General features: G+C 36.5%; 1 protein-coding gene across 2 annotated transcripts in view; it reads right to left on the bottom strand.

The window, feature by feature from the left end:
* The window catches only part of LOC145694688 (transmembrane protein 120 homolog), a 64,128-nt gene that overhangs the window by 22,659 nt on the left and 24,029 nt on the right, over window positions 1-17,440 (bottom strand). The window contains exon 1 of one of the 2 annotated variants that reach the window (XM_081771195.1): window positions 1,175-1,619. The exons of the other annotated variant lie outside the window; for it this stretch is intronic. Coding sequence (XP_081627321.1) covers window positions 1,175-1,246 — 72 coding nt within the window. The 5' untranslated portion in view covers window positions 1,247-1,619. Of the gene's footprint in view, window positions 1-1,174; window positions 1,620-17,440 lie in introns of those variants that run through there. 2 annotated transcript variants of the gene reach the window in all.

Below are 17,440 nucleotides of genomic sequence, written 5' to 3'. Positions count from 1 at the left end.
AATTACACATTTAGTATGTATATATCATTCAATAAAATTAAAACAAAGTAAAATCCAAGCTAATCTTGGAAGCTACGTGGGCAGTTGATAAATTTTGCCAATTTCTATCAATATATTTAAGAAACCTTGGTTTCTTTATTAAATAACAAGTATTCAAGCAAGCAGAAATATACAATTTGGTTTCGTTTCGTATGATTACGCTTAACATCCTTATGTAATACTTACTGTAAGTTATTAAGAAGAAGACTTTCGCTTAAAGTGATATCCGAATCACTACTTGGTTTACACTTGAAAGAACGGTTGAACATGGGACGTCTTGATTAAAAGGTGAGAAGAAGATAACTAATGCAGGTGGTTTGATATGTGAAAACACCATGAATTTCACACGATTTAAAGCATTTTTCGGTTGTTTTTTTTTTTTTGCTTAAACCATTTTTTTAAACAGCTGGTTTAAACCAGTCAACCCTGAGTTGTATCCAGCGTATTCATAAAAATTCAGTTTATTTTGTAACGAGACTAACTTACGATGTAACAATTTATATTGATGCATGTGCAAACAATGTTTGTGACAAAATATCACAAACAAACGTAATAAAAATAGGTCTCTGTGCCGCAGAGTACGTCCAAGATGTTAAGGCTTACCGGTAAGTTAATCTAATTTAGGTTAGGCTTCAAATATCTGGACCCTATACTAAATATAAATAAATGAAGGAACACTGCAGTAAGTATTAACCGTGATTGTTACAAAAGTTATCAAGCCGTATTGCCTTCTAATTGATTCCAGTGGGTATAAAAAAAAGGATTCAAGATTTTCAAAATTCCTTGCTAAAACCAACACTTGAGTACACACCAACCAAGGACAAAAGTAGCTATTGAAAGAGATGACTTCTAAGAAAATTTTACGGTACATTAATTACAGGAAGACTCACGATTTGGCGTGGTAAGAATTACAATGCAAGTTAATTAGGCACGCTTCGCATACATTGGCTATAAAATCTTTAAAACAATGACAATATTTGTGAATGATATGAAGTACAATTGTGGTATTCTGAATTGAATTTGTTCAATAGTACTGCTTAAATCTAGTGTAGATCCTTCTGGTTTCGATCTAGTATAACACTTTTCTGATAAACTATGCAATGCGTAAATACACATTTGAAATTTGAACACATACCTCGAATGTTTTGAATTCATCACTGAGATCTTCCCAATCTTTCACACAAGTCTCTATATCATTCGACTCCATTATTTTAATAATAATACATCAGTTCACTAGCACTTATATATATAAATGTCAAGACTGTACTACAGACGTAAGTCTTACGACTTGTTGGAACACAAATTTGAAAATTTTTTCCTACTCTAACGAATCATTTCACTTATACAAAAAACAAAAATACACACTGCAATTTCGATTATTGTTTCACAGATCATTAATTATACCGTTTCATACGACATTTCTCATAATAGAACTGTTCGTTCTCCCTGTTCCATCCTGAATCGACATAATACCTCCCCAATATTGAAAGTAATGCACACTCAGCTACCTAGACCTACTGTTCTGTTTCCACAATAAATGACGTATTTAACTCGTCATCGTTAGTCCTCGACAGCCTTCGCCTTGCGCGAGGACACAGACTACAACCATTTATGACGGTCAGTGTTGCCAACCGAACTTCCACGCGCGTTTAATCGCTAGGAATGTTACATTTTTCAAATCGATTTCGTTGAAGATGTCAGTATCAGTGACGATACTAGAGAGAGGAAGGGTTTGTATCGATATGTTGTATTGTAAGATAGGTAAAGTACTAGAAAACAAACATTTTCGGTTTACAAGAAAATAGCTACTCCCCAAAATTTCTCTGTCCCTTATTTGTCCCCCAAGAAATTAAAACTGGCAATGTCAGTATCTAAGATAACTAATAGAATAAAATAAAAATAGTAGTTGGGTCCGCTAAAAGTAGTAATTGAAGACTTTGGTCCAAAAATCCGTCAAAGTCCAAAAAGTGAAAATGTAAGTGAGAGCTTCACAAGAGTTTTTCGTCATCCGATTTTCGTTTAACTTGGCACATATATTACTAGACCAAAAATAAATCGACACATTTTTTTTTTTGTTTCTTTGAGAAAATAGGTTAGGGGGGAAAAGAGCACCTTTTCAAAAAAAGGATCCTCTTGATTAAAAGGGCTACTTTAAAGAAACGAAACTTTGTCCATGCAAATATTACTTCAAAGTAGGAAATACAGATTTTGCCGTTTTTGCGAGAAAAGTGTTGTAGGGGCAGTGCTCCCTTCGAAATGACAAAGGAAACCGCACAATCCTTATGGAAATTGGATTTCGGAGGAATTGCTTGAAACCGTGATATGTTGTAGATATGGTGTTCCTCAGAAAAAAGTCTCAATGGACACAACTACAAATCGCTGACCGTTTGGTCACTACTGGGCCACTTTTTAAAAAACAGCCGAAGATAACCGCATTCTGGATTTCGATGAAAATGACTGAAACTGTGATATGTCGTAGATGTTGTGATCCTGAGAAAAAGTTCTCAATAAGTACAATCACCAATCTCTGACTGGCCACTACAGCGTCACATTTTTGAAAACAGTAGAAGGTAACTTTATTCTGGATATCGGTGGAATTGTTTGAAACAGATGTAGATATTGTAATCCTGAGACAAGTCTCAAGGGGCACAACCTCCCATCACTGACCATTTGGCCACTATATGGCCACTTTTTTAAACGATTAGGAGGTAACGGTATTCTGGATTTCGTTGTAATTGTTTGAAACTGTGATATGTTGTACATATTGTGATCCTGAGAAAAAGTCTCAATGGACACAACCACCAATCAGTGACCATTTGGCAACTACAGGGCTACATTTTTTAAAACAGTGGAAGGTAAGGATTCTCTGGAATTTTAGTAGAATTGTATGAAACCCTGAAAAATCTTATCCCACAACCCGGAAAAGGGATAAGGAGAGTAGCGGCCAACATCATTTAAGCCTAGACGATATTCAGATGTTCATCTTGCGGGCCAAAGGAAAGAACTGGAAATCCCTGGACATTTTTTTCTCAGAATTACAACTACAAGATATCACAGTTTCATTCAATTACACCGAAATAAAAAATATCGTTATGCCCGGCTGTTTTAAAAATCTGGACGTGTAGTGGCCAAACGGGCATAATTCTATGGTTGTGTCCATTAAAACTTTTTCTCATGATAAGAAGATCTTCAGCATATCTCAGTTATACTCAATCTTACAGAAATCCAGAATATCGTTATACTCGACTGTTTTCAAGGAAGTAGCCTTGTAGTGACTAAGAGATTATTGTTTTATGGTTGTGTACATTGAAACTTTTCTCAGGAGCACAATATCTAGAACATATCACTGTTTCTGTCATTTTGACCGAAATCCAGAATATCACTATCTTCGGCTAGGCTGCTTTCAAAAAAGTGGACTCGTAGTGGCCAAACGGCCAGTGATTAGTGGTTGTGCCCATTAAGACCTTTTCTCAAGATCACAATATCTACAACATATTACAATTTCAGTCATTTTCACCAAATCCAGAACATCAGTATCTTCGGTTGCTTTCAAAAATATGGCTTCGTAGTGGCCAAACGGTCAGCGAGTGGTAGTTGTGAACATTAAGACTTTTCCTCAGGGTCAAATATCTACAACATATCAGGGTTTCAAGCAATTCCACCGAAATCCAGAATACCGTTACTTTCTGTTTCCAAAAAAGCGACCCTGTAGTGGCCAAACGATCAGTGATTGGTGGTTATGCCCAGTAAGACTTTTTCTCATGATCACAATATCTACAACATATCATGGTTTTCGTCGTTTATACCGAGATCCAGAATGTCGTTATCTTCGGCTGTTTTCAAAAAAGTGGCCAAACGGCCAGCGATTTGTGCTTGTGTCCATTGAGACTTTTTCTTAGGAACACAATATCTACAACATATCACGGTTTCGAGCAATTCCTCCGAAATCCAATTTCTATAACGATTGTGCGGTTTCCTTTGTCATTTCGATTGGGCCATTGCCCCCTGCAACCCTTTTCTCGCAAAAACGATAAAACCCGTATTTCCTACTTTGAAGTCATCTTTGCATGGGCAGAGTTTCTTTTCTTTAAAGTGTCCCTTTTAATCAAGAGGACCGTTTTTTGAAAAGGTGCCTTTTACCCTCCTTAACTTATTTTCTGAAAGAAACAAACAACAACAAAAATACGTGTTGATTTGTTTTTGGTTTAGTATATATGTGCCAAGTTCGAAGAAAATCGGATGAAGAGAAACTCTTGTGAAGCTATCTCCTTTATACTTCCACTTTTTGAATTTGACGGGTTTTTGTCCCAAAGTCTACAAGTAGTTTATACTCAAATACAGATGCTCCGTGTAATCCGGTAGTTCGTACAACCGCTGTCGGCTTACGAACGCCAGCGAAGAAATTGGTTTATCAATAAAGCTTGTGAACAATTTTTCCGTTCACTTACGAATACTATTTCGGTGTACGGACTTACACATACGCCTGTATCGACAATTCCAACAACCAAATAGTGCTTTTATGCGTTTGCCATAAACATTATCTGTCGAAGTTCTGTGCTCAAAAGCTATTTTTTTTATTCTTGCTTGCACTTTTCTTTGTTTTTTTTTTTAGCACTCATACTGTTTTGTTTAATACAGTGGGACACGGTGGCTCAGTGGTACGCTCTCCCTGTTGATCTAGTGGCTAGCGCATGCGCTTTTGATGTATGTGGTCCCGGGTTCGGTTCCCGGTAGGAGAGCCTTTGGAATAGTAACTGTCCTCGATATTTCTGTGTTCATGTCCCTGTAGAGTCTAGTACTCCTGACCAGTGATTGAAAAAGAAAATAAAAGTCAGGATTTTTATAAATGGTAGAACGCTTACCTCTGATGTGTGGGGTCTCTGGTTCGATTCCCGGCCAATTAATTTTGTGGTGGACAACAACGTGTGCGTGAAGTTTCTCAGGCTACTCCCATTTCCTCGCACTTTCTCATTCCACCAATTCATCCGTCATCATTCACTTGTCTTAATCATCAATTCCCTTAGCCTAAAGGGTATACTCGTAGAACATTAAACGGAAAGATTTCATATAATATTATTTATTTATTTATTTATTTATTTATTTTCTTGTCTCTGTAGTTTAGTTAGATACCTAAACTAATTTAGGACATAAACTTCCTATCAAATGAGTCTCAAAATTAGTCAGCCATTTGCACACGAGGTGCTGTTAGTGGCCCAAATCGCAATATATGAGTTGCTGCGGATCTGGTCTAACAAATGACAGTTGAAGCTAGTAGATCAGTGGCGAATCTAGAAGGTAAAATCTGAGGGGCAGCCAGAACCCAGACTACGATAGGTATATCAAAGTTTATTATAAACTTTTAAAAATATATAAATAATAGCTTAAATTATATTTGTCACTCAAAAAACTGGGGGGCCGCGGTGGCTCAGTGGTAGAGCGTTCACCTCTGGTGCTTGGGGTCCCGGGTTCGATCCCAGCCCCCGCCAAGTGAACTTTGTGGTGGACAAACACCGTGTGCGTGGGTTTTCTCGGGGTTCTCCCGTTTCCTCCCACTTTCTTCATTCCACCATTTCATTCATTACTCATCATCACCGTCTCCTTTAGCCTAACCGGCATAAGCGTGGGACGTAAAACTCAAAGATTTCATTTCATTTTTTTTTTCAAAAAACTGGGGACCAGACTTGCCACTGTAGTAGATGTGCAAAAAATGTTGGAATTTTTATAATCAGACGTAAGATATTGCGATGTGAATATGAGCGACCTTTCTTCAAAACTGCGCTATATTTTACAATTCTGTTTCCATAAAGGCGCAAATTCTTTACAGATCTGTAAAAAAAAAAAAAAAAAAAAAAAAAAAAAGTTCACTGAGAAAAAATTTGTAGGTGGCGTACTTAAAGAGATAAGTTACATGCGTAATTTCTATAGTTTTTGGACTTAACGTAGGCCTACAGCAGACGTATAACTAAAAACGCATGTTTTATAATACTTTCTGTGTATGTTTTCTATCTATACGTACTTTCCATATGAAACAATGTAGGCAGTCAGGATCTCACACACAAATGGATGTATATAACATATAGTTGACGAAGGTAACATAAGTATATGCATGTGATATACGGAAAACTGTTAGATGTCAGACATCCTGCAATGGCATAATGTAATACCTAAGGGCAGTGCCTATGTAGCATACGGATAACGTATGCTCCGTACAGATTTCTATAGTACATAAGCAAGAGGATACCGCATATTTGTACAATATACCGCTGTTCGAAGAACGGATTATTCTCTGTGTACGGTTTATGGGGAAAATAGAAATACATTATCAAAAACAACAGCCCCCCCCCCTCCAAAAATGTGCTTCATTGGCTTTCATTCTGGAAATTTCTATGTTCAAGATGCTTCTTGGAGTAGGTGACCAATCACAGAAGAAATGAATGATTATTCTGGCAACGGTCGAGTAAGACCAGTATGTAGGTAGGCATGACCTAACCTAAACCAGGGGGTTTCCAAACTTTTAGTCTAAGGGCCACACTGACTTCTTCACTAAGGGCCAAGACCTAGCTAGCTCATAATAACAATATATTGTAGAGCCAGTGCTATGTTACGGGAAGCGGCGAAATTACGCAAAATGTCAATTATAGTTAGATAGTCGAAGTATAACGTCATCTTGTAGCAAGTAACAGAACTAGAGCATGTTCTCGAAAAGTTCTAGGTTAGTGCGTAATTGCCTGTCTGGAAGATTCGAGTATTTTCGAGTGTTTTTGAATATGTTCTACGTGTGATATAAATTCGGGTAACAACCAAGAGTTGGACAATTCCAAATTTTGAGCGACAAGTGCGATCTGAAAAGCGAAATATAGTGCGACTAGAAGGATGTTTTGTGACTATAGTTCCTTAGTGAAAATACACAATCTAGAACCATAATAAATTATTCTTAAGGAAGAGTCTTACGTATAAAACATGAGAAAAAAGAAATTAAAATTAAATAATTCTTTTTGAGAAATTAAATAGTTCGTGCAATGCCTGATGAAAACAATCTTATCTCACAATATGAGACAATCAACGAAGTGAGGTAGGTTGCATATAACCATGGAGTTAAGAACGTCATTGCAGCCAACTTTCTCCAAATGGGCTAATACTGTTTGGTGATGGATATTTAGGTTAGAGGTTTGTAAACTACGGACATTTCGATGTCCAAGATCCTCCTTACAGAAGGCGACCTAAACATTCTTGCAGTAGTGTTTTTCTTAAGAAGTGAAATCTTAGAGAGACAGAACTACCAGCCGAATAAAAGTAAAACACTTTTGACAAAGATAGGGTACCTTCCTTAATGAAACTGGTGGCAAAACGTCCGATGAAAAATTGTCCGGATCCTCTTTCAGCGGTAGGGCTTCAGTGCTCTACTCTCAGCGTGTATAATCCACCCACTAAGAGTGCTCCACGAAATACGTCTACTATAATGAAAACAATTGTGTTCAGAGCACTGCAGCCAGCGGTGTGGCCAGCAAGTTGTTCTCGAAGGAAGGGGGATTACTTTTTCAGGGGACCTTTTCAATACTAAAAACGAACCAAAAGTCTTCTTTGAGAGGGATTTTATTTGGGAAGGGGAGCAGGAAATCGTTTGGGGACTCGGCTTCCATTTAATCCCCTGTGGCTACATCCTTGATTACAGCACACATACAAGGTTTCCTATAAATCCCTAACAGTTTATGGGAAAACAGTTAATTTTTGACTCTTTATTGCAGATAATCTGAAAGCTATTGACCTTACAACAGCGAATAGACGTCGAAGGTGGAATGGAGACTCAACGGACTACCCTTTGCTGAAGTCCAAGAATGGTCTCGCCGATGTGACCGTAGAGAAGCTCCAACGCGAACAACCATTATAGGTTTGGTCAATAAGTTCCATCGAACTGAGAGTGTTTATGACGAGAAACATTCTGGGCGGCCATAGACGTCGTTGGAAACTGTGAAAACCATACGACAGGTGATCGAGCAGAGTCCAGAAGAGTCAACACGTCGTCTCAGTTGGGTACATGGAATCCCAAAGTCCATCCCAAAGTAGTATTGAAATGTGTAGCAAACCATGCACTTCGTACTTAAGAAAAAGGCTTATCACATCCAGGTGCTGCATTATCTTTTACCTGAGGCCTGTGCGGCATGCATGACTATGCGTCACGACTTAATTGAGGCAGTCACTAAATCATAACATATTCTATTGCGACGAAATGGATCAAAGTAATTTATTATTATTATTATTATTATTATTATTATTATTATTATTATTATTATTATTATTATTATTATTATTATTATTATAAGTAGACAAATTGCGTTGTGAATTAGACAGAAGTTCTTCGTCGCTTGATGTAAATCGTTCTCTACGGCTTTCTCATGTTTTAAAGATGTATATCGTTGTCGCTAATTCGAAGTAGAATTCGAAATATATTTTACTTGCTAAAAATAATTGTAAAATGAAAGGTAGCTTAAATATTGTAGAATACGGAGTTCTAGAACTTAGAAAAGAAAACACGGCGACTCTGTGGCGCTCTCCCTGCTGATCTAATAGCTAGCGTGCGCCTTTGGTGTACGTGGTACCGGGTTTGATTTTTGATGGAAGAGCTTTTAGAATTTCAACTGTTTCCGATATTTCTGTGTTGGTGTCCCCATATTGTTAAAGTAGAGACTTGTAAAAGAGTAAAATTGAAAAAAAAAAAAAATAGGAAAATCAAGTAAAACAGGAATATTCGATTAACCAGTTTTTATATAAAATACAAAAGAAAAGTGGAAAAGAAATCAGTTTTGGTGCGACATGTTTTTAGTTCGATTCAGACCAAGTGAATATGTTGTAAATAACTTCGTACCTACGGTCTTTCTCAGGGTTTTCCATTTCCTCCCACATCCCCATTCCACCAATTATTCCATAATCATTCGCTTTTATTAATTATTATCCGTCACCTTTAGCCTAAAGGTCATAATCGTTCGATATAAAATTATATAATAAATTTCATTTTATTCTATTGAGAACTTTGAATTTGTTGTGAAACAAAGTGGTAAAACTTCCGGATATATTTAAATCATCATGCTGTGACGCCATAATACAATTATGTATTTCTCAACTGTAAACGTGATTAAAGAAAGTCTTATCTCAATTAAAATGCCTCTTTGTGTAGGACTTTGGTGTAAGGTTATTTGTAAATAGAATACTATGTATTTTGTATTACACAGATCATAGAGCTTAATTTCATTGTAAAATAGGCAAGAGACAATACATTGCAATTTACAAAGTGTAATTAAGCTAAAATGTGCTGGCGGATTAAGAATTGTTATTTGTACTTCCGGTTTTAATTTTAAAAGAAAATAGGAAAAACACTGAACAAATAAAACAAGCACAATGACATAAAATTGTTGATAAATGATAGGCTTATGACTGATTCTTAAAAAAAAAGCTCAATTATTACATAACTATAAGTGCTTAAGAATGTATTAAGGAAGAAATGAATTAATCACTAGTGACAGTTCATGTCCTACAGGATTAAACGTCAAGGGACTGTTTAATTGACGATGTTAGTAGCTTGAACCAGCACTAGGCGCATACCCAGAAATTTTTGTTGGGAAGGTTCAAAGTTTGGGGGGGGGGGAGGCGTCCAGTACTATAAAGCAAGGTTGCCATGCTGTAAGAATCTTGTAGCTGTCATTAAAAAATCTTGCAACCCCATCTTTCTATTTACTGTTTACACAGAACAACTTTCGGGGCCGCGGTGGCTCAGTGGTAGAGCGTTCACCTCTGGTGCTTGGGGTCAATGGTTCGATCCCAGCTCGCGCCAAGTCAATTTTGTGGTGGACAAACGCCTTATGCGTGGGTTTTCTCGAGGTTCTCCCGTTTCCTCACACTTTCTTCATTCCACCATTTCACTCATTTCTCATTCTCACCGTCTCCTTTAGCCTAATCGGCATAATCGTAGGACGTAAAACTCAAACATTTCATTTTTACAATATAACTTTCCGAAAGCAAGAAAGATATCTTCACCCGTATACAGCACTGTACTCTACGAGACAAATAACGAAACTCCTCATTAAAAACGTGTATTTTGGCGTGCTTCCTCTCCCTGTCCAAAGGAATCCGTCGTTTCGGAAGCGGCGAAACTTTTTTTTTTTTTTTTATGTGAGCGAGAGGGCAATAGAAGTTAGCAAGCAAGACGATCCAGAAAGATGCACATGGTTTGACTCCTTACAAGATGAAAAAAAATGTTGCACATCCCTTTGAAGATTATGTTTACATGGAGAAATATTGTAGAGTTGCAAGGTTGTTTTTTATGACAGCTACAAGATTCTTGCAGCATGACAACCTGGCTTAAGCCACTACATTTATGTAGTATTGAACTGGTGTTAACATTGCATCCGAAAACACGATAAGTAATTGTTAAGTATTGCTACCTATATTCACAGATTTGATAGAACTTTATATATATATATATATATATATATATATATATATATATATATATATATATATATATATATATATATATATATATATATACAGTGGCGGATCCAGGATATGGTCAAGAGGGGCCTATTGCCCCTATATCCCCCCGTGGATCCGTGCATATATATAAGAAAAGAAAGAGTGGAGATGAAGCATAAGTTCAAATCTTTAGGAAATGAAATGAAATCTTTGAATTTTATGTCCCACGATTATGCCGGTTAGGTTAAAGGAGAGGGTGATGATGAGTAATGAATGAAATATTGGAATGAAGAAAGTGTGAGGAAACGGGAGAACCCCGAGAAAACCCACGCACATGGTGTTTGTCCACCACAAAGTTCATTCAACTCTTTAGGATAAAGTACTATATCATACAATTAAGAATGAAGTGAAAAAAGATAAAAGTACGAAAGAACGGACTACAAGATTATATTCCCTTTACATTTTTAATTTCACACAATTTATTTGGAGGTCATAGAGACGGGACCGAGATCGAAAGAAGCATTGGCTGATTGAGAGAGAGAGAAAGGGCGACGATTTTGTGTTCAAGAGAAGATCAAGACTGCTATTTATCGTTCGACACGAGACTCAGTCATTTCGTCATAACACAAACGACGATTCTGAATACCCTAGTGTATGTAATCCACATAACAAAAAAGAAAAAAAAAGTAGTGTTAGTTACCACTCATATAGCCTCACTGCTGAAAAGGACGCTAAAACTTAAATCAAATCAAATATTTGAAATATGTGAATTAAAAAAACAGGTACTTTGGTGAATACAAAAGGTAACTAAGAGTACTTCATCATTAGTCCCGATAGAGTCATGCAAAGTGAACATGTGTTTTGTGTTGCCTACCACACAGGAACTGAGTCCAGGAAGTTGTATCCATTTCTATTGATATTATATTCTGGGCTTCTATACTTTATCCTTAGTCCCTTTTATCTTCACTTTCTTTGTTTTAACCTTCATTCAATAGAAGTACTTAAGTACATTTTATTTATAGGTGTCAGTCACTTGGAGTCAATGAGTTATCATTGTTATCTTACTAATTATTTGAACTCTAAAGCTCAAATCTATCTTATCTAAGTGTTCTAGATATGATAAAATTCGAAATCAATGGTGGATCAATGCACGGACATGTAGATTATGAAAAAAAATATGGCATTGAATTTTCGGTTATAGCATAAGCCTACTATCTCTATAGTTCAAGGAATATAAAGATTCATCGTCGCAGAGACTAAGCCTCTCATTGGATACAAACCCTCCCTGTGATAATTTCATTTCATCCAGAGATAATCTGTGGTGCAAGGCGGAGCCGTTGCTCATCATGTAACTATCGTTGATTGGTTGATTTGAAGTTCAGTGTCTCGTACAGCAGCGAGATTATACAGGGCGTTCCACAAAGGGGTTCATATTGTTTGAATATTAATAACGGAGAAGGTATTGAAGATGACCTTATCAAATTGTTATTTCTTGGCGCTCTCATAACTAGTGTGTGTAGCCATCCATTTTTTAATTTTCTTTCAGATTTATTTGCTTTTCTTAAATTTTCAGTTCACTTACCAACCAATAGCGACAAGCAATTGACAAAATGGCTGGGAACCTTTCATTTGAACAACGGAAGTGGATTTAAAGTGTTTCTGAAAATGTGAGAAAAGAAAGTGCAGAAACGATGACAGTCAGAATTTGATACTGCGCCATCGTGACGTGTAACAATTACGAAATTACACGACAAGATTGAGAGGGAAGGAGTGTATGGGCAGGAAGAAATCAGTGGCGGATGGAAGAGGGTGAGGGCAGTGTTACAGACTTTCACAAGATCCCCTCAGAAGTCCATACGGCAAACTTTGCATGAATCATGTGTAAGTAAATCAAATGTTTACCACATTTTAAAGCAATTAAAGTGGAAACCATACATTCCCAGATTGCTTCATGCAATCAATGTGGACGATCCGGATAGGTACTTACAATTTTGTGAATGAAATTGTTTTAATGAATAGTTAACTGATTTCATTGTTTGGTCTGATACGGTGACTTTTAAATTGGATGGAACCATCAATCGCAACAACTGTATGTACTGGGCAAGAGATAATCCCCATGTTATGGAAGAATGAACTGTTAATCTTCCTGGGTTACCAGTGTGGTGCTGTATGTGTATCAGAGGACTTATCGAGCCATTCTTTTTTGAAGAAGCAGTGACAGGTGTAGAGCTCCTGTCAGGCGTTCATCAAATGTACCCAGATAAAGATTTTTTTTTCAACAAGACAGCGCACCTCTCATTGCCATCGAGACGTGCGGCAATTCCTGGATGAAACTTCTGTTGAGAAGTGGATTAGCCGACGAAGAAGTGTTAAGTATCCAATCAGATTTCCCGATCTAACGCCGTTAGACTTCTTGCTGTGGGGAACTCTAAAGAACACTGTCTACGTCACAAAGCAACATACGCTGGATGCCATTAGAGAGGCAATTGACACTTCATTCTAATGGAAACCATATCATATGTTTGTCGGCCTGATCCACCGAGCTGCCGACGATGTATTGTTGCCAATGGAGGGCATTTTGAACATATTACATACTAGAACATCATCAGTAATGCTTTGAACATCTTTGTGACCTAAAGAAAATCATATTTTGTTTATTTTGATACGAGTTATTAGAAAGTTTAAACAGTGTGTACTTCCTTGGAGACACCCTGTATAAGACTTTAACCTATAGCTTAACGTGGGATCAGAAGCATAAGAGCTCTCAGCGGGCATCGAATCGAGGTTTCCTTTGACATAGGCCCATAGGCTAACCATATAGTAGCGAGGGAGTTCATGTGATTGTCCTTTCATATCGTACACATTCTGCAAAGATCGGAATCAGATATCTTTCTTTGTGTTGTAATTTTAATGGCTAACAGAGTATAATTATAGAAGAAATTAGTTATAAATAAACTCTGTTCAAGACGGCAAATAGTATCCACGCGAAATCTTTATGAATGAATGGGTTAGCCTAGATGTTTATGCAACCAGGAACTCTTAAATGTTTTGGGGTTTGCATATTTAGAGTTTCGCGTAAATGAATGAGATATAGACAGCCACCGTTAAACTCACCGATACCAATGAAGATGTTAACGAATTCAGCCAAGACAATCACTCTCCCTATCTGTTGCAAAAAACATAATAAAAAATAGCTTTATTTCAGCAATTATCATGTTCAGCATTGAACGTACCACGAACATTACAATCTTATAGGCACTAGCAAGATCCTAATAATCAATGCAAGTCATGGAAACTATGTGAAAAATAAAAATACTAAAATTCAAAAATTGTTTTGAGGTATTAACTGATTTATTGAGACATAATATTATTATATCTCAATATGTGATTCCGATTGACATCCTTCTATCAGACATTATTGAGCGTGTATTGCGAAAACATTATGTTCAGCGTCAGTAACATCATTTTAACAATTTAAACTTATGTGGGCAATCATAAAAATAAATATAATGATATAAAATATCGAAATTTGGTGTAGGGTATTTCAAATTTCAGTAGTTTGTCATCTGACACTCAAATTGAGTCGTTGGATGGCAAAGAGCAATTCAGATTTCTGTGAACTTGAAATTACAATTTATTTAATGGCAAAGCAACGTGAGATATATACTGGCAGCATACTTTGTCAACATAACTAACTCATAACAGAACTTGTGGGAATTTTTCTGTATCTATTCTAGTAAGGTCTCAATATTTCTAAATGTTCCGAAAGTGACTTACACCGCTTTGCCATACAATGACTCAATTGTGAGTTCATTTTGTAATTCACGTTATTTGTGGATGTGCCTTTTGTTTGCTTGTAATAATGGGAATGAGAGAAATTATAGTTGAATATGAATTGAATGATCTAGTGTTTTTGGAAATTCTACCTCGGTGGTGGTGGTGGTGGGGTATTATTATCGCCCGAACGGGAAAGGTTGAAAAATTAGGTTGTTTAATTGCAGAGCAAATTGAACGCCTCTGTGTCAATTATACAGGGTGGACCAAAAGTAGGTAAGTCCCGTACTGATCAGCTCACTGTATTTTGTATCATTTCTTATTGTTATCAAACAGGTAGGCTACACCTAGTTTCTTTATTATTTGTTCTTAACGTCTTTTTACTTATAACACTGAAAAAAAAAGACTTGATCAGGAATACCAAATTTGTTTGGTCAGGGCATTTGGTCACCTTATTTGGTTAGCTTACCAAAATTTGGTCATTCATACCATACTTGTTTTGTTATGAGCACTATATTTTTTGGTCAGAACATTTGGTTGATTAATTTGGTTATGCCACCAAATCTTAAGTGATTTGGTTTTCCTGACCAAAATGTTTAGTTACAAAGTCACGTGTATCGACTTGACTTCTGCGTAATCTTTTTGAAAGCTATCAGCGGTTTGAGCGTATGAATGTGATAAATAAAAGTGACTATTTTGCAGCAAATACTGAATGTTTGAGTGAGTGATTAATTGTGCAAATCGAGGTAATCTTTTTCGTATAGGCTATATTACTTTAGTGTTACGTAATGTGTATAAGCTATTTTAGTGGCCGTAAATTTGGTGTAACAAATAGGCCTTTATATACAGATGAAGAGGGCAAGTTCCATTAACGACGCTAGGGCAGGGAGCAAAATTATAGGGGCAAGGGTTGGGCCATTTCCTATTCCCCAATTTGAAACTTCCGGAAAGGGGTGAATAAAGTGACACTAACACCAGAAGTTTGCAAAATAAACTAGTACATTCACAGTTTACAGATGCACAAAATCTAAAATATACGGAAGAAATAAGGGGTATTGTTTAGTTTCTCTCCCAGATCACTTGGCATTGACTCTAGCTCACTTGGTAGTGGTTATTATTCGTTATTAGTAACTGTGATGTAGTCACGAATATAAATTCAATGTGAACGTATGACATACGGTACATAAAACACGAACTAACTTGTACTAGGTGGTCACTAAAAATCACGAATGCTATCTAACCGTCACGGATGCCCGATCGTTAGCAACGGGGTGCGTCCGTAGGGAGCAGACGAGTCACCAATAGTGGACATTCGTATAACGAGGTAGTTAACAACGGCTCACTCTAAGGCACAGTACCGGCTCCGGAGCCGTCGATATATTTTGGAGAGATACTAAATGTCATCCGGAATATAAAGCATAATTTTGAAAGAACTTTTCATATGGAATCCAAATATGGGAATCCTTACCTGTGAGGTCGATATTTCCTGAGAAGTACGTTAATAAAAGCGTGAAAGTTTACGTTTGGCACACCATTCGAAATAATTATTGAAGAAATATAAGTTTCCCTAATTTACTTCTTACTGACTCCTAAAAGATTTGCACTGGGCAACATGAAAATATCTCACTTTGTATAGACAAAATTCAAGAGAGCCGCCGGAAGTAATTGTTGAAAAATCACAATTCTTTTACGATGTGCGTATAAATACAACTTTCGGATTATGGAATAAATCTACAGTGAAAAAAAAAAAAACTTGTATTAGGTTGCCTCTTATAAGCACAAATGCTATCTAACCGAGTCATTACAGGGCAAAGCTGGTGAGCCAACGCGTTAGCGCAGGGGACGTCCAAAGGGAACAGGCACATCAGTGATGGCGGGTACACGCAATAGCAAGGGTAGTTAAAAGAAATGTGTTTTTGCAAATATACGAGTAATAATATCACTTGTCATGGATTCATACTAGTAACACTCCACTTGTAAACATAAAATTCAACTTCTGTACACTGTCATATTTCTGTAAATTTTACAAAATTGTGGTTCCGTAAACTGAAATACCAAAAAATATTCAAATGTATACTTTAACTTCTATTAGGTATGCGAAAATATTACATTCTTCCAAATATTCGAAGAATATTATACTATCTCCAAAAAATAATTCTGTAGCTTGGACCAAATCGACCAATGTGAGAAATTATTGAAACTTTGCAAAATAAATAAATAAATAAATAAACAAATAAAAATGAAAAAAAAACTTTTACATTCAAATTACAGAATTGTAAGAATCTGTCGGATTATGCTTGCGAGAAATAATCAACAAATATAGTGAGCCAGTATTTTCCAATTAGTGTTCCGCTGATCCATATGGGTCCTTTCATTGTCTAGAAGAGATGTAAATAGTGACATTCACTTTCTCTATGTATATACTGTATGATGTATGCATATATCATAAACATATGAAGTTATATGAACTTTGGAGCTTGACCCTTTCTCCTTGACGAATTTCTGGTATGTCTGTCACGAGGAATAGTGTCCAAGGTGATGAAGATCTAAAAAACTAATGGCAAAACAAAGTCTGTGAAGATATATTAGGCGGAAGGGGAATCTCAATTACAGAGGGCTCCTTATTCGATGCCCGCCAACGAGAGTTTCTGGTGGACATTATTGTGTCCGTGGCTTTTTCTAAAGGTTCTCCCGTTTCCTCACACATTCTCATTCCACCATTTTTTTACAATCATTCCCTGTCATTAATCACCCGTAACCTTTGACATAAGGGCACAAACGTAGTACATGAAACGAATTATTACCTGGAGAGGTATAACGATACTTGTATTTCAAGGTTTATTTGTATTTGTGAGCAGAATATACTTTTTAATTATGCACAAGCTATTCAAGAAAAGAAAGAAGAAGTATATGAAAAAAGGGAATATGTAGATGTAATTTCTTGCAGTTGATATACGTTGCTGTTTTGTTATAATAGAGATTCGTTATAGCAACGAAGAATAAATAAGATATAATTCCGGATCCATCTTATGTAAACTACATGTCCAATTTAAGGAGTGAAGTTTTTTTATTTGTGATGTGCCATAATAAAATATAAATGCAATGTGTAAAATATTTTATGGTGGTTTTCGTAGCCTTGCTTGTATAAAACTAAAAACTG

This window comes from Thermobia domestica, chromosome 9 (genome assembly GCF_964235325.1).
Source record: "Thermobia domestica chromosome 9, izTheDome1.hap1.1, whole genome shotgun sequence".
Classification (NCBI taxonomy): Eukaryota; Metazoa; Arthropoda; class Insecta; order Zygentoma; family Lepismatidae; genus Thermobia; species Thermobia domestica.
This window is presented reverse-complemented; position numbering and strand designations above follow the sequence as displayed.